The sequence below is a fragment of the Eucalyptus grandis genome, chromosome 9 (genome assembly GCF_016545825.1).
Source record: "Eucalyptus grandis isolate ANBG69807.140 chromosome 9, ASM1654582v1, whole genome shotgun sequence".
Classification (NCBI taxonomy): domain Eukaryota; kingdom Viridiplantae; phylum Streptophyta; class Magnoliopsida; order Myrtales; family Myrtaceae; genus Eucalyptus; species Eucalyptus grandis.
The window spans coordinates 42,878,773-42,897,704 of record NC_052620.1 but is presented as its reverse complement, the minus strand read 5'-3'; the positions used below and the strand labels follow the sequence as shown (position 1 = coordinate 42,897,704).

The 18,932-nt window shown below is 40.7% G+C and overlaps 2 protein-coding genes and 1 pseudogene across 2 annotated transcripts; 2 read left to right on the top strand and 1 right to left on the bottom strand.

Moving 5' to 3' along the window:
* Nucleotides 1–1,243: 1,243 nt before the first annotated feature.
* On the bottom strand, nucleotides 1,244–2,043 carry LOC120288214 (late embryogenesis abundant protein At5g17165-like). Its single transcript, XM_039301765.1, has one exon. It carries the CDS (start codon nucleotides 1,787–1,789, stop codon nucleotides 1,487–1,489), a length of 303 nt encoding a protein of 100 aa, XP_039157699.1. The 5' UTR covers nucleotides 1,790–2,043; the 3' UTR covers nucleotides 1,244–1,486.
* A 3,273-nt stretch (nucleotides 2,044–5,316) lies between these two features.
* Nucleotides 5,317–6,487, top strand: LOC120288581 (aspartic proteinase CDR1-like). The gene is made up of 3 exons (XM_039302649.1): nucleotides 5,317–5,512; nucleotides 5,618–5,967; nucleotides 6,053–6,487. Exons 1-3 carry the CDS (start codon nucleotides 5,317–5,319, stop codon nucleotides 6,485–6,487), a joined length of 981 nt encoding a protein of 326 aa, XP_039158583.1.
* Nucleotides 6,488–7,419: 932 nt separating this feature from the next.
* On the top strand, nucleotides 7,420–14,849 carry LOC104415788 (annotated as a pseudogene).
* The last annotated feature ends 4,083 nt before the right edge of the window (nucleotides 14,850–18,932 follow it).

The window sequence follows — 18,932 nt, the reverse complement described above, 5'->3', positions numbered from 1 at the left end:
ATAATTACCAGAAGATCTCAAATGGTTTTATTTGTATGTTTTTAACTGCTATGAGATAACCATAGAATTTATACGGCCAAGATGCCAATAATCGATCAAATCCATTGAGAAGTCAATGGGAAATACCAGCATTTTGGAGAAATGCTTAGCTGGTTCAAACCATTACAAGCTTGAAAATGTTTCTTTAAAGACTAGCTGAGCACATGCAGGCCTGATCTCGTATTGCATATTATATGCCCCTTTCACAGGCCATGGACATTTGTTTAGACCAAGTGGAAATATGTCCAGATACACAGCACATACTGGGAGCAGCTTGGTTAATTAATCCCCGATTAAAATCCTCAGTATCTCCAGTTGTTAGTGGATCAAGTAGTACAATGTTTCGAATATGATATGGGGAACATTATATACCTGTGTACTGAAAATCATATCCAGATTGGATTGACGCAACACCTTACCCAAGAGGTTTCGAAATGCCTGATTTTAACATCTTCTCTAGCAAAGACGATCGATCGATAGTCGAACATGTTAGTCAATTCACTTCGCAGTGTGGTGATGCGTCTCAGGCTGAGTGTTGGAAATCGAGGTTATTTCCTTTATCACTATCTAAGACTGCTTTTACTTGATATACCATTTTTCCAGTCAATTCTATCCACACCTGGGAGCAAATGGAATCGCAATTCCGTACTGAAGTAGTGAAGGAAGAGGTTGAAGTAGCGCAAGAAATAGATTGGGTCTTGGAAGACGAATCGAAGTGGGTCCTAGAGGAACACGGTGATGCGAAAATCAGAAGGCTAGTGCAAGCAGCTACGGTGCCCATCAATGGATGCTGCAACCGCTAGTGCTCTTGGGTTGGTGAATTCAATTCAACCGCTTTAGTTTCTCCTCGTGATATCCATCAGATGCAGATTAAGCTAGACAGCTAAATTGGGCAAATCATCTGTCAATATCTTGACATATTCATGCCTAAATACTTTTGAGGACACAAACCAAGCCCATTGTTTATGGCCTGATAATTGTTCAGTACAGTGAAGTAAAATAACCAATTTTTTTTTTAATTAGCTTTGCAATTTGCAAATAATCCATATCAATAGATTATGCTTCCCACGTGATACAAAATGAAGTTATCTCTCCCTCCAGTATACCCCATCATTCGTCCTTACATCCTCTACACAATCGTGCCTTATTCGTCGTCCTTCCAGAGATAATGCTATGGGAAACACGAAAATATACAGATGGCGACTGAAGAATAAAGTAGGCACATCCGAACATCTTATACCAAACTCCAGGAAAAATACAACAATCCCATAGGTACAAGATGTAGCTCCTACTTTGATGGGTAGGAGCGATACTTGCAAGCTATCAAGCTCAAATCCACATCTTCAGTACTTAAATATATATTACAGCTACAAACGAATTATTCTTCTCAAGGATGACACCGAGGTGGCTTGCATATGATAGCTAGCGGTTGGACCCATGTACTAATTTACTGGTGAGGAGGCTTCTCAAGATCCTCGAGGCTAGTGGGGCGGAACCAAGCAGTGTCCTCCAGCACCGAGTTCTCGGCATCACCAGGCTTAGGAAGCTCGCCGTGGGCACGGAGGTGATGGTCAGTCGCAGGCCCAAACACCCCGGTCTTGGGGTGGGGAGCCCAGTATTTGTCGGATGGAGCGTCAATCACTTCATCAGGGACCACGGTCGATGCGACTTGATCCTCTGGGTTCTTGTCATACACGGATGTGTGGGCAGCTCTCCTACAACCAGCATGCATTGATCCATCGATCATCATCACTCACTAGGTTAATTAGCACGCACCGATATTTACAAACCATGGAAAACAAAAATGCAAGCTTTGAGTTGTACATAGACCTAGATGAACACCATGTCAAAATGAAAACCTAGGAATTGGTCGATGATATATGAAGGTGAATGACTGAAATTTCTAGTTACTTTGAAAGTGTTATCGGCTTCCATCAATATATAGAGACTTGTTTCTATGGCGGGCTAGTCCGGCAGGCGAGAGATTAGACCGAGATAAGAAGGCACGTCTGCATTCCAGGAAAACAAGGGGACCAGAAAAGCAAGAGAAAGTCCAAAACCTTATCCAAAGCACGCGGAGTAGTCGAGGCAGGTCAAGTTCTCGTTCAGAATGAGGATTATATAAAGTTATATGTCCCCCTCGATCCGTACTTGCTCGCCTCCTCCATTAAAAGCTGTAACCCTCTTCTCCTTCGAACTGTTCAATTTTTTGTTATTTAGTGGGGGACAGGGTACCACACCGTTCGACTAGGACGTTGATATTTATGTTATTGGAAACTGAACAGATAGCGAGTCCCGGCCACCCACTTATCTTTTTTACGCATTGGTTGCTCATTCTTCACGGTCTCCGATCTTGAATAATCATCACCCCAAGATCATGACTCCTTTCTAAGGATCCAAGCCCATAGGCGAATCTTTCACTGTCGCCACATGTAGATAGATATCCAGTCTTATCTAAGGATTGCGGACATTGCCCACCACTACTGATTTCTTGCTTTTTGGTAGATATTTTGGCACCCCATCTACTTTATCGGTGCCGAGTGAGCCTTAGCAATATAAATTGAATAACATGGTCTTCCCACTACGGTATGCTAATTTGTGACCCTCCAACATTAGGAAATGATAGATTTGACCCCTCATTGGAATCAAGTCGTCCATCCCGCGATAGCCAGAACATCCTAATCGACTTCCATGGTGAGACTGCGAAGAGGCCTAGGGTCTGCGGTTGAGTTTTGAAGGGAGATCGACCAGGGTTCTCCACACAGGAATATGGGGATTGATATTTGAAATTCCCAAGTGAGGACAGTGCAAAAATGTATGCGCACATCGGAGAACTAAAAGCAGCAATCAGGATACCTTCTCTTCTAACTGTACAGGGCCAAACTGGGAAAATAAGGGAAACATAGAAACCACTTAGTGAGCTTATGTCCCTAAGCAATCGAGCAGAAGAAGTTCCTGAAGAGCACTAAAGTCAACAAGCCATGTGGTGCTTCGTAAATAAGAATTTCTCTTTCTTTCATCAACACGGAACGAGAATAAGGAAAATCGCTTCACTGGGAGACGATACTCGGAAATCAACAGGCGATTCGATATGTGCAGCAGGCTCTGTAGGTACAAGACCTAGCTATTCCCAGGTCAGTTAGTGATAATAAAGATAAAGACTTAGGCTCCGTACGATTCTTGTTCTGTTCCGTATTGTACGCGATGAATTGGCTGAACAGCAAATGAAGGACAGATTGTAAAGCCGCATGAGAGAAGTAAAGAGAGCCAGCCAAATGAACCCCGAATCTAACGGAACCAGCAGAACTGGAAGCTAGTTACTACGTCGGAATATAAAGAAGATGAAACCTCGCTACGAGTCTCCTCCGAGAGAGAGAGAGAGGGAAAACCTGAGAAGCAAGAGAGGGAGGAGGTGGGCGGGGGAGTTGGGGCTCCAGATCTGAGAGACAACTCGCTTGCCGATCCCAGCGATCCCAGGAAGTCCTCGAGCTGGCGGCCATACAAAGCACTCTTATCTGCTATGAAACACAAAGAAACTCTCTGCGTGCCGAAGAAGCACAAGAAGATGGATTGAAGACGAAGAGCAAAAAGATGAGAGACCAGTTGGATCACCCAATTAGGAAGCACAGAGAGAGAGAGGGGTGGATGAAGAAGAGGAGCCCAAAGAACGCCCAACTGCCATCACAAAGGTGGTCAGGTCCACCTACCCCTGCCCCCGTACTACGGCTGTGTTTCTCCAACGGCACCGTCCCGCCTCTTCCCTCTTCCCCTCGCCCGCCGCCGCCGCCGTTACTTAACGGCAAAAACGTGTCTTGTCCCTGGCGAAATGACGGTTCAGCCCCTTCTTCCTTTTTTGCAGATTTGAACATTCCCCCTGACCGGGTGATAGGCACGCCACCTTCTTGATTACCGCATCAATCGCTTTTACACAGTCTATCTTCTGGGATCCCGTTACACGCGTAACAATCAAAGGGCTTGGTCGGCTTGAAATCGTCCGCTATATTTTCACGATGGCGTCTCTTTTTGTCACCGTAAGATCTGGCCATCTAATTACGTATTAAGTTAATCTGTGTCTCGCCACAAATAGGTATCCATCTGGATAGCGAAAAATCTTCCCCAAAAGTTCATTTTTGATTTTTTGCGAGATGAGTTCCGTGATAATTTTGAATAGGAATTCAATCGGTATTATTACAAGAATAGACAATAAATTAAAGGTCCATACTATAAAAGAAAAATACATAAACTAAAAGGATGATCATATTAATAAACTAAAGAATAGTACAATAGACGTATGTATTTTGGATGATCCCACAAAATTACATGTCGCCATTTATATAACCCACTAATTACAAAGATTACCGTGCGATCATCTCATCTACAATCAATTAAAACTTACAAAGACTCCTTTCTATACCTAAGTTTTTAATTGTTCTTCTTTTATCGAGACGATCTTTCTTACGCCCCCTTTCACGAGCAAGTCACACAAATGATAGTTCTGATATAGTTTGAACTACTAAATAAAGAAAGACCACGTGAATATAAAAAGCATCTTACCTTACATTAGAAGTTCACTTCATTGATTTTTTTCCTACCCTTTTCACAACATGTATCCCGTTCACTAATACTATCAAGAGAATATCCAACAGGCTCTGGTACTAACTGATTGCAGATTCTCCTTGCGGTCATGAAAATATATGGGAAGCCGAAAACTCCCAATTCTTAAGATAACGGTTAGATATGGAAAGATCAGCCATTATAGTATTGAAGAAAGTAAAATAAAAAATTAATCGAATATTGACATGGACAGATCATGCACAGCAACAGCTCAGATATATATCCATATGGTGTTGATGGGTGAATTTTGCATTCATTAGTTTTCCCACAACTACTTTTAAGGGAGTACATTCATTGAAATATCGGTATATGGAACAAAATCACCGTCCATTCCTTTACATATGGATTGAAGCACATCACATTGCATTACCACTATTATAAATCGCGCATCCTGAGGAAGACTGCATTGTTGGGCGACTAACCCCTCGACCCAATTCCGAAATTCGGCGTTCCCTTCATAAACATTATAGAAAAGTGAAGCAAGCTCAATGGCAATGAAGAAGCTCTTTTTCCTTTGCCTTCTCCTCATCTCTTTCGCTCTCCTCTCGACGACCATCCGTGCCACCGCAAGGGCACCGTCGTTGACACAGGGTTTCACCACTCATCTCATCCACCGCGACCACATCCACAACCCCAGCAAAGCTCTCGCGCAGCGCTACGCTGATGCGTTCCGACGCTCCTTTGCCAGGGTCCAAGGCCGTTTCCAACATGAACGTTCCTGTCCCACCTTTGTTCCATCTCGACACGGTTCAGTCCGACATCCTCCCGGACAATGGCGAATATGTCCTGAAAGTGTCGATAGGGACCCCGCCCTACGATGTCTACGCCATCGTCGACACCGGCAGCGACCTCTTTTTGGGTTCAATGCTTCCCCTGCGATCAGTGTTTCCCTCAGAAAAGAAAAGCCCCAAGTACGACCCGAAATCGTCTTCCATACCGTGACGTTGCGTGCCCGTCCCAGCAGTGCCAGCTCCTGGCAGCACCTCGTGCGCTTCTCCCTTGAACACGTGCAACTACACCAGCGCATACGCGGATTCGTCCCTGACGAAGGGGGTCCTCGCGACGGAGACACTGACCTTCGCTTCCACCACTGGACCACCAGTGACGCTCCCGAACATAGTGTTCGGTTGCGGCCACAACAACACCGGCGTCTTCAACGACAACGAGATGGGACTCGCCGGGCTCATGCGAAAGGCCCCGCCTCATCTCGCAGATAGGCACGTCCTTCGGGGCCAGGCGGTTCTCTCAGTGCCTAGTCCCCTTCCACACCCACCGACCGTCACCAGCAAGATGAGCTTCGGCAGCGGCAGCGAGGTCTCGAGGGCCCCGACACCGTCACTACCAGCCTTCTGACCATGCAAAACCCGTCCTTCTACTATGTGACCGTGAACGGGATCAGCGTCGGAAGCACCTACCTGCCTTTAACTCTTCTGGGGCGAGCCACGTCTCTAAGGGGAACGTGTTCCTAGACTCGGGGACGCCTATAACCATCGTGCCGAAAGATTTCTACGACAGGTTGGCAGCGGAGGTGAAGAGAGCGGTGGAATTGACACCCATAGATGACCCTCAGCTGAGGCCGCAGCTGTGCTACGGGAGGGACGTGCAAGCGAAGGGGCCGGTGCTGACGGCGCATTTCGACGGCGAAGCCGACGTGGAGTGGAAGCAGACGAGCACGTTCATAGAGGCTAAGGATGGCATATTTTGCTTCGCCATGACTTCCACTGATAGTCCTGGTGGGATAATCGGCAACTATGCTCAGACTAATTATTTGATCGGGTTTGACCTCGATGCAAATACTATTTCTTTCAAGCCAACCGATTGCACCAAGCTGTGAACCCTCTTCTTTTCGTTCTGTCATCCTTCGAATTAATAAATTAACAAGGAGTTTTACCTTTGAACTTCAAATATTCCGCGCGATAAGGCGTGATATGTCAAGCGATTGACCAACGCCCTGACTTGGATACAGTCAGCATGCTCTCTCATAACCCACATTTAATTTTGTTGCTCATAATCTTTCATTAATTCAATTTACATATAATTTGTTACCTAATTCATTAAAATTGCAATCTTGTTTGAATCTTAGAATAATATTACCATCTCCACGAAAATTTCCGGATAGCTTTTGAATTAAGAATTATTTCCTAATTTCATAATGTACTATAATTATTAATACGATCTTATGCTGAACTCATGCCCGAGATATGATTCCTATTGCACCAAAAATTGACAAATCCAATCCTCTCATCTAGGATAGAATTTGCCGATTTATTTCCAAATTTGAATGGATATGGATAATAAGTGATCGGGTGTTATTTTTTATTTTGGTTTGATTGTTATGTTTTGTTTGGTGTGGATTGATTCCGTTTCCATTAAAAAAATAAATGAAATCAAAACCAAAGATAACACCCAATCACAAAGGATATTATCCACATCTCTTCAAATTTAGAAATAAATCAACTGATTGATTCCTATACATGAGGATTGGATTGATCAATTTTATGTACGATCAAAATCATATCTCGGACATGGGCTCGAATCGACTATTATAACACGTTATGAAATTAGAAATAATCCCCTAATTTGAAGGCTGCTCGAAATTAATTTCATGGATATGATAATATCACTAGGATATTCAAACAATATTGCCGATTCAAGTAACAAATGTATGAAAATTGAATCGGATAAGATGCTTACCTAATTCGCAATATGGTGCTGATAAGGTTTTAAATTTGGACGGATAGTGGATCACCGGAATCGTGATGGATGATGGGCGACGATCCGGTGGTGGCTCACAGCTTGGTGGCCGATGGGTGGGGGATTGCTCACGGCCGTGAAGGGGTCTCGGTGACGGCAATGCAAGGAGCTCTCCGTAGCCGTCGAGTGATGATCGTCGATGGTTCATGGCCATCTCTCAACTCGACGGTGCTGCAGAGATTATCCCGTTGAGGAAAAATAAAAAAATAAAAACTCACCGTGACTATGGAAACACTAGATAACTAGAAAACTTACGAGACGCACCAGATAACTAGAAAAACTACGAGACGCGGACCACTCCAATGTAATGTGGAAGGAGACACTTAAAGTCACGCTATAACTACGAAATGTACATTTAAAAGTGCCAAAATCAAGTAAAATCGAAGCAAAATTGATTATTTGAGTACAAATCCGCCAAATTGCATACATGACATTTTTCCGCCGGAAAGTGCATAACAACGTCGTTTGCGTTGACGTGCCAAATAATGCAAAACGACATCATTTTGGGCTGACGTGGTAAAAATAATATAAAATTAATTAAATTAAATTTAGTTACAATATTTAAAATAATAATTTTAATATTAAAATTTAAAAAAATTAAAAATTAAAAATTAAAACAAAAACAAAAACAAAAAAAAAAAAGGGGGAGGCGGTTTGAAATGGGCTCAGCCCTTATTTTGGCAAGAGTGTCGTTTTGCACTCCCTTCGCCAAAAAATTGACATGTCAGCATTTTGGCCGGGTGGCACTTAAGTGATCCGCTTTTATTGGTCAAACTTTGGTCGGAGTGAAAAGTTAAGTGATCCGTTTTTATTCGAATGTTGCACTTAAGTTAAATGTCTTTTGTGCCAAATTATGGCATTGAGATGTACTTCTGCGGAAAACCTACAATGGAAAGATTAATCACGGCAATAAAGAGCAAAGCTTGCCGGACGTCCATGAGTGCAGCGGCGCAAGGAGCCTGCTGCAAGGCCTTCAAGTAGAACACCTGCGACAAAATCTAAGTGAATCGCCTGAAGAAAACCGGTGTTGCCGGAGTCCACCGCAACGAAGATGGCTCGGCGGCAACACTAGTCCAGTCGTGCCAGGACGTCAGCCTGATGGCGATAGGATGCTGCTGGACCGGTCGATGGGCTCGCCTAGAACTTGGAATATCGACAACCTCATCGTCTCGCGAGCTCATGGTGCTGGACGGCAACGACGAGAATCGCGGCCGCAAGGAATACTCTGCCGCGAGCCTTTTTCCCTACATTCTCTCCTGTTCATAAGGACGAATTAGGCTTTCGTTTATAGTCCACTTTCCAATTTCAAATTCTAAGAGATATACCTTTTAAGTCCATATTATCTCTTAAGATCACGATGATATCAAATCAAATCTCTTGAAAATATTCAAAGATTTGAATATAAAATTACCCAATTATCCTCTAAATCCAATCGAAAATTTCGGGCTCTTATGATGGTGATAGGCTCGGTCAATTTTTCTCGTCAGGCTTAGTCCAATTTGTCTAGAGCCATTCATTTAAAACCAATCCACCACCTAGCTCAATTAATATGCAAACTCTGTTGTAGGCTTAGGGTGTATTTGGTTCGGTATTTTGAAAATCCATTGGCAAAATATAAAGCTGTTTAGCCTAAAGGACTTTAAGCAAATACAAAGGTTGTATGCTTTGAGAAGCAATTTTGAAAGAAATATCGTTCGATAGAAAACACATTTGAAAAACTCTTTGGATAATTAATATTAGTTTTTTTTTTTTTTAAATTGAAAAAAAAATAATGTATGCAACTTTTTAAATATAAATTCTAACAATAATACTAAAGAATCAAATTTGTACTCCATCCTCCGTGCCAACAAAGATAAGGTTCAACAAGCAAAACTTGCTGTTTCAAGAAGTTTCAGTCGAAAGTGGAGTTCTTGGCACAACAACTTGAACAACTGCTTCAAATGCAAGGACAAGGGGCTATTGGTTGAGGACCTTCGGGTCCTTCGTTAGATTCGGTCAACATGGTTAAGATATCGGGTACCGCTCTTTTAACCCAATCTAGTACTTAATTTGTCATAGATTCGAGAGCTACCGATCACATGTGCAGCTTAGCACATTTACTTTTTAATGTCTCCTCAAGTGCCTCGTATCCACCCATTATTGTGGCTAACGGAATGCAAGTTCCAACGCAAGGAGCAAGGTAGCTTAAGTTGTTATCACAAAATCTGATATTTTAGTTGTGCCTAATTTGTCCTCTAATTTATTTTATGTGAGCAACTGCACTAAGCAAGTGCACTAAATAATTAAATTGCAATGTTATCTTCTCTTCTTCAAATGTGTTGTTTTAGGATTGCAGTACCAAGAAGACGATTGGTGAAGAACGGCTAAAAATAGTCTCTACGTTCTTGACTATCATATGAATGCCTTGGTGGCAAGAAAGAAATGCAATGGAGGCTTCAAGATTATGGTACATGCACATGGGTCATCCTTCTGACCGTGTGTTCCAAGCTATTGATAGAACTTTATTTCATAATTGCAATACTTGTGACTCTTGTCATTATGCTAAACAACACATATTACCTTTTCCTCAAAGCTCTAATTTAGCTTCTAAAGTGTTTGATTTAGTACGTGCGGATGTTTGGAGTGCTCCAATGGATTCAACAGATGGTTTTAAATATTTTTTATTTATTTTTATTGATGACAAATCACAAGTTGCTTGGCTATACCTTCTCAAAGGTAAAAGTGATGTAATCATTGTTTTTCATGAATTTTGTAGCATGATTCAGAATCAATTCAAAACATACATAAGGTCTTACGCACGGATAATGGTATAGAATATCCCAATCAGATCTTCCAATCTTATTTGAGCAACTTAGGCATTATTAATCAAACTTTGGGTGTAAATACACCTTAGCAAAATGGGGTGGCTGAATGAAAGAATCGACACCTTCTTGAGGTGACTTGAGCATTATTATTTTCTAGAGGCATGCTGAAAACTTATTGGAGCAATGCTATTTTAACTAGCTATTATGTTATTAATCAACTTTTAGTCATGTTCTGGTTACAAAATGCCTATGGAAATTCTTTACAGGCACAAACTTAATATCTTGCATTTAAGAGTTTTTGGGTGTGTGTTATGTGCACTCTCAAAGCGGTGGTAAGCTTGACCCTCGCGCTAAGAAGTGTGTGTTCATGGGCTATTCATCAACAAAAAAAGGGATACAAGTGCTTTGATCCAACCACTAGGCAGATGTATATATCATGTGATGTTACATTTGATGAATCTACTATGTTTTTAATTCCAAGATGAGTTGACAGTTGAATTAGCTCATGTTCCTATGGTGAATGAGTTGAACAATTTTTTTCATTGTCTTCCTTTCTTGTACTTCATCAATAAAAATGGCAATCCCTCTCTCAAGGACGACATAAAGAAAAAAAAATTGAGAGAGAATCACCCGAGAACATAGGCACATTGTTAAACCTTGTTAAATCATGTCTTCTTGTTTAATTTCTTCAGCCGACACCAGCAGCGATCTTTTCTGGGCTCAGTGCCTCCTGCGATCGTGTTTCGCTCAAAAGAAGCCCAAGTACGACCCGAAATCGTCTTCCACATATCGTGACGTCGCATGCCCGTCCCAACAGTGCCAACTCCTGGACACCACCTCATGTGCTCCTCCCACCAACATGTGCAAGTACACCTATGGATACGGCGATTCATCCCTGACTAAGGGTGTGTTGGGAAAATATGGCTACAAAATGGGTTGAACAATGAAATCGGATCGAGTAAAATAACTCGGACTTTGAGGCGTGATATCACTTTCTTTAAGGATTTATTTGCCCAACAACGTTGCTAATGGTCACCGGCAAAAATCCTCCAGGATACAACAAAGTTTCGGATGAGAATACTAAATAGCAATTCTAGTATTTCTCCAGGGTCTCTCTAGGAAAGCAATCGAAAAATTGGCTGCAGTTTTTCAGAAAGAAGACTCGAAAAAACGACCACCTTTACTTTCCGAAAAATGACAAGTATATATACGAAATGATCTTGCAACTCTTCGTGAAAATTGCGAACAAACACGTCTTTAGAAAATTGTTCGAGATAAACAAATGCAACTCTTCGGAAGAAGTCGAAAAATGAACAATTACAATCCTTCGTGCAAAGTGCTTTTCCAAGTGCTTTAAAAGACCAAATAAAATCGCGCCAAAATTCGCGAACTAAAAATATAAAATAAAATAAAAATAAATAAATAAAAAGCAAGGGATTAATGCTAATTAAACGCGCACATGCACACGCAAAACATGCACGCAATAGGTGTGGTGGGGTCTAGCCCCACCTAATCACTCCTTTAACTACAAAAGGGAAATCCCACATTTTTAAACTGACCCTCCTACTCCCACATTTTCTATGTGAGACAAAGTAAAAAGCACTCATTTTATTTTAGCAAACAAAATTCCAACAATCCCCCACTTTGTTTGTAAAACAAAGATTTCAAAATAAAATTTTAAAAACCATACAGCCAAAGTTTCAGTAAGATTAATATACATACATAAAGGTCTCTTTCGAGTTAAACCTTTACTTAGTGCAAGTATATCAAAGCTCTATCAAAGTGACAAGTAACTCGGCTTTAAACTTGTACTTTTATGTAATAGAACCTGATATACCACACATACACTAACCTCTTGTTTCAGCGAGAATTTCTATATTACTCCGCACTATTATGGCCTTGTGCTTGATTCTGTTTCATGAGCTCTCTAGAAAGCAACCCTCACTTTCGTAAGAAGCGGCACCACTTCTAAACTCATATAGGTGAAGTATCTACCATGTGTTTCTGTTACTATCAACACACTACAAACTTGTATCATACTTCATTAAGAATTCAATTCAGCCTACAAAAAACGTAACAGACAATACGACTTCTCATATCGGGGCTATGTCGGTATCAAACAATCACATTCAATAACTTGTTCTTACCCATTAAACCTTGTAACTAGTGATGTTCTAGAAAAAGGTTGGGTTACCATTATTGGTGATTTCAATTAAAGGGTTTCAGCCCCATTTCTTGTGAGGTCGTTATTACCATATGTCTTGGTAAAGCCTTCGTCAAAGGATCGGCAAGATTTTTACTTGACCTCACATAGACAATTGTTATGGTACCATCTTTAATCAATTGTCTCACATATTCATGTCTTAGACTAATGTGTCTAGACTTACCATTATAGGTGCTACTATAAGCTCTTGCCAAAGTGGCATAGAAATAGGAGGCATAGGATTAGGCCATAATTTGATATCCAACAACAAATTTCTAATCCATTCAGCCTCTTTCCCAGCTGTCGCCAAAGCAATAAATTCAGATTCCATTGTTGAGTGAGTTATACATGTCTGTTTCTTGCTCGCCCAAGATACAACACCTCCAGCTAGTGTGAAGATTCATCCAGAGGTGGAACGCTCATCTCCCACACTTGTAATCCAACTAGCATCGGTGTATCCTTCTAATACAGCCGGATAATTATTATAGAACAATCCTAAATTTTTAGTTCTCTTAAGATAACCAAAAATTCTAGTAATAGCTCTCCAATGTTTTGTACTTGGATTACTTGTATACCTACTCAACTTGCATACAGAATAAGCAATATCGGGTCTAGTACAATGCATCGCATACATTAAAGACCCTATAGCATTTGCATATTCTGGTTGTGCCACCGCTCTACTAGTATTATAATTTAATTTAATACTATAATCAAATGGAGTACTTATTTCTTTAAAACCAAGATGTTGAAATTTATTTAATAATTTTTCAACATAACTACATTGGCTTAAAGAATAACCCCACTATTTTTCTTAACTTTAATACCTAAGATAGTATCTACTTCACCCAAATCCTTCATTTTAAATATGGAAGTTAGATACTTCTTAGGTTCATTTACTCCAGTCATATTCGTTCCAAAGATAAGCATATCATCAACATACAAGCACACTAAGACACCATAGTCTTTAGTGAATTTAGAGTATATACACCTATCGGCACTATTATTGATGAAACAATTTGACAATATTGATCGAATTAAACTTTTCATGCCACTGCTTAGGAGCTTGCTTAAGTCCATAAAGAAACTTAATCAATTTACATACTTTTCTTTCATTTCCAAGAAGAACAAAACCCTCCGGTTGTTCCATGTAAATCTCCTCATTTAAGTCTCAATTTAAGAAAGCAATTTTAACATCCATTTGATGAACACAAAGATCATAAATGGAAGCTAGAGCAAAAAGAACTCGAATGGAAGTTATACGTGCAACAGGCATATGTATCAAAATAATATATTCATTCTTTTTGTCTATATCCCTTAACTACAAGCCTGGCTTTAAAAGCTTGAATAGAACCATCAGAATGATATTTTCTTCTAAAAACCCATTTGCATCCAATAGGTTTTGATCCTTTCGGTAAATCTACTAATACCCAAGTATTATTGGACAAAATTGAGTCTATTTCATCATTCACAGCTTCTTTCCAAAAAGAAGCATCTCTAGAAGACATAGCATCATCAAAGCTTCCACCTAATCACTCATTTAACTACAAAAGGGAAATCCCACATTTTTAAACTAACCCTCCTGCTCCCACATTTTCTATGTGGGACAAAGTAAAAAACAATCATTTTGTTTTAGCAAACAAAATTCCAACAGGGCGTCCTCACGACGGAGACGCTGACCTTCGCGTCCACCACGGGGTCGCCGGTGACGCTCCCAAAAGTAGTGTTCGGTTGCAGCCACAACAATAGCAGGACCCTCAATGACAACGAGATGGGACTCGTCGGGCCTGGGAAAAGCCCCGTCTCACTCATCTCGCAGATAGGCACGTTGTTTTGGGGCAGGAGGTTCTCTCAGTGTCTGGTGCCCTTCCACACCCCGCCAACCGTCTTGAGCAAGATGAGCTTTGGCAGCGGCAGCGAGGTCTCAGGGCCTGGCACAGTCACGACCAGCCTCGTGGCCTTGCAAGACCCGACCTACTACTTCGTGACTCTGAACGGGATCAGTGTTGGGAGCACCTACCTGCCTTTTAGCTCTTCTGGTCTGAGGACATCACGAAGGGGAACATGTTCCTCGACTCGGGACGCCTCAAACTATCGTGCCGAGAGATTTCTGCAACAGGTTGGAATCGGAGGTGAAGAGAGTGGTGGAATTGACACCCATAGATGACCCTCAGCTGAGGCCGCAGCTGTGCTACGGGAGGGACGTTCAGGCAAAGGGGCCGGTGCTGACGGCGCACTTCGACGGCCCAGCCAACGTGGAGTTGAAGCAGACGAGCACGTTCATAGAGGCTAAGGATGGCATATTTTGCTTCGCCATGACTCCCACCGATGGTCCTGGTGGGATAGTCAGTAACTTTGCTCAGACTGATCACTTGGTCGGGTTCGACATCAATAAGAATACTGTTTCTTTCAAGCCAACCGACTGCACCAAGCTATGAACCCTCTTCTTTACATTTTCTCATCCTCCGGATGAATAAATTTACTAGGAGTTTTATCTATCAACATCAAATATTCCATGTGATAAGGGTCGTGATATGGTCAAACGATTGACAAACACCCTATCAAATTTGTTGCTCATAATTAGAAAAATCATACCTGATTCCACAGAATCTCGACCATTTCATTCCTATTCGTTACTTATGAAATTGTTGGCCCTTCTTCATAAAGTTATATTATGCAATCCATGTTATGATTTACCTTTGAACCTCCAAGTAAAAAGAAAAAAAAAATCTCAACTCACAATTAGTCCATGCAAAATTTACATATGTTGATATATTATAACACGTGAAAGCAAAAACCTATTTTATGAATAGTGAAATTCAATCGATGATGATGCTGTTGTGCTTGTATGCCATCATTAATTCTTTCTTAACGGCTATGTGTGATCGATTTTGTCATGGTGATTGACAAATATGGTTTGCATTTTGAAGTTGACAGAGAGAAGTATTTTGGCATTCTAGATGGGAATTTGTCAGCATACCAAACCGGGATTCGTAACAAAACGCAACAGCGTGTATTATGGTGCTATTAATGGCTAAGGAAAGAATTCCAATTATGCTATCATGACCTCTTTTCACATACGGGCTCGAGCTGCAATGGTCCGCTCATCGAGTCAACCTAAGGACGAAAATGCTTAAAGAATGATGGCACCTGCAACTGCGACTGGAAGGACCGCGACATCCTTTTCTTACACCAGTTTTGTCCTTGATGTTGTACCTCAGGAGTCAAGATTTGCCCCGAAGACTTTTCTATGACCAGATTCCTGCAGCCACTTTTCACCAACTTTCCAATTTCCTCGGAGAAAAAGAGGCTAGAGAGAGAGAGAGAGAGAGATTCTGCTTGCGTGTATGAAGCGTCGCAGAGGGAGAGGGAGAGGGAGAGGGAAAGAGAGGGGGAGAGAGAGAGATGCGGAAGAAGGAGGTGGTGATATGTGGTGCGGTGGATTTCTTGGGGGACCTTTCAGCTGTTGCAGGTTTTGGCGCCGAAGCCATTCGGATTAAGATATTAATCTGCCGCTCACCGCGAGCTTCTTCACCTTTTCTTCAGAAGGGTTTTATTATCAAATGCTTAAATGCTCTTCTTCCCCGGCATCGTTACGATCACCATCTTGATGCATTTTCTGATGATATAGACGCAAGGTTTGTATATTTTTGGCCCTTGATAATTATAATAAATAAATAAAAAATCATAGGAAAAAGTGTGGTGGACTTGAGAATTATGAAATTATGAAGCGATTATAGTTTCTACAACAGTTTAGATGATCTTTATTGCTCACACACATTTCGATCGTCTGAAGATTACATGTTTGGAATTCTTTATGCTTGCTCATATGTTCTTTCCATTTACCTGATCCTTTTCTTTGTCATTACTTATCTTTTGTCCTGATTTTCTTTGTGAAGGGAATTTCTGATTCCTTGAAACCGGTTTCAACACTAAATCGAACCCCTAAACTTGTGCGGAAGACGAACCCGGGAAAAACACATGCATCACCAATCCTAAGGCACATCACAGAATTGAACATACCTTGTTAGTCACAGATTAAACACTAACGCCGATATGAGGAAGAGAATTTGGCCATGTTCGATCCGATGACGTCAATTCACCTTGAAGGGAAGATGAGTGTCGCCTCTTGCTTACTATTCTTTCTTTTTGGAAGTGTTTTTGAGGGAGAGAGGGAGGAGGAACGTACGTTAAAACCAAAAGGTACGTTCCTCCCTCTCTTTTCCCCTTATATACGTCATCTCCAAAAATAAACGTGTCCCTTCATCATATCCCTCTATCCATGGGCCCTAATATTGTAGGCCGGGCTTTTAGGCCCAACATGGGCGGACGAGCATACTTAGGGCCCATCACATTAATAATTAAAACCATCATCTCCCACTCGCACATAGTGGGCCGAACAGGATCCTCTTTACCTCTCTTCAACATTCATACCGGTGAATAATCTGTGTGAGCAGCATACTTTGAGAGCTCGTTGCCATACATCTGTTAGGAATATATAGCAACTCATAATGGGCATCACACTCTGAGTAGACTTAGTATGCAGTACCATAGATCGATCGATCACATTTATATCTCTCTTGATCTCTTTTAAACAATGATATATATATTGTATTCACAATTATGATTATCCCAAAGACAGTCATAATTGGTCAACCAATGAATATAAAAACTACAATGTAATTCTCCAAATTCGATCTTCCTCTTTCCTTCAAACTCTCAATTTCAATTTAGTTTGCTTTTCTAGAAATATCCCATTAGATCGAATCAACTCATGACCATTAGCAACATCCTAAGATAGCAAACACTAAATAGAAATCTTGAGAATAAGTAAGAGTCATGAGGACACTCAAATTGAGGAACTCTTTTCCTCAAGAGTCTCACACGGCATTAAAAGTTGAGATCAAACTTTTGCTACTCTTATTGGTCGTCTCATATATACATAGTATGAAATACGTATTACAGTATTAACTCATTTCCCATAGAGCGTATGTCTACACCTTCAATACCGTACAGGTGATAGTTTAGACATACACAATGTCTAACTTAAGTTCACTTATCTACTCATTCACATAATTCATCAGAACTCATATCTGGCATCTTAGACAGATAAAGTAAAATATGTGGGGTATTTTACTTTCGGACATAGTATATATCACGTTCTCATCTTAACACTTAGTTAATGCGACATAAATATTTTAAGCTTGAGCTCTCGATTATCACGTAAATAATAAGCTTAAAAACCGTCTCATCTTTATTTATCACATAGTAAATAGAGGCGATTACCCGTGTGAGTGGGTCAATCTTATATCTGTCCGACATACTTTCTCAACTTAAAGTAATGCATTGAGCATTAAGATGCATAAAGATCAAACAAAGATTCATAGGCATTAATGATAAAAAAAAAAAAAAACACAAATTCATTAAATGTGAACACTTCAGGAAAATTACAATATTCAGTACATCAAACTCTACGCAATCCTAGAGATTTTACATGACCACAAAACACATCTCTAGGTATTGGCTTTATCATAGGATCTTCTACCATTCTATGCGTAGATATGTACTGTAAGTTCACATCCTTTCATGCAACCATATCTTTGACAAAGTTATACTTGATATCTATATGTTTGGTCTTCCCATGATATTTTGAATCTTTGGTGTACGCTATAGCTGCTTGGCTATCACAGTTAACCAATAATGGATTTGCAGCTTTCTCAATAACACATAAATGATCTAAAAATCTCGTAAGCCAAACTTCTTCTTATACCGCTGCTGATAATGCCACGAACTCAGCTTCCATTGTGGACAATGCTATACACGTTTGCTTCTTACTGCTCCATGATATGGCGCCATTATTCAGTAAAAAAGCAAATCCAGAGATAGATTTTCTTTCATATAAATCTCCTCCCCAATCAGCATCTAAATAGCCTTCAAGTCGCAGATCATTTCCTTGGTAATTCAGCTTGTAATCAGCAGTTCCCTTCAGATACCTCAGTATTCTTTTAACGGCTTTCCAATGTACTTGACCTGGATTGGATTGGTATCTACTCACCATTCCAACTGCAAAACATATGTCGGGTCTTGTACACATCATAGCGTACATCAAGCTCCCAACAGCACTAGCATAAGGAACATATTTCATTTGTTCCTTCTCTTGTGGAGTCATTGGACACAGTCTATGGCTCAATCCTTCACCTTTTGCAATAGGAGTGTCTACGGGTTTACAATCTTGCATACGAAATCGCTCTATAACCTTATTTATATATGTTTCTTGCGAAAGAAATAGCGATCTCTTCGAACGATCTCTTGAAATCTTAACTCCAAGAATGTATGCAACCCCACCCATATCCTTCATCTCAAAGTTGGAAAACAACCAACTCTTGACAGTATTAACAAACTCCATATTACTTCCGGCAATTAGTATATCATCAACATATAATAATATGTTCACAAATTAATCTTTGGATCTTTTGATATATACACAATGATCATCATCTATCATTGTAAAATCATATGCC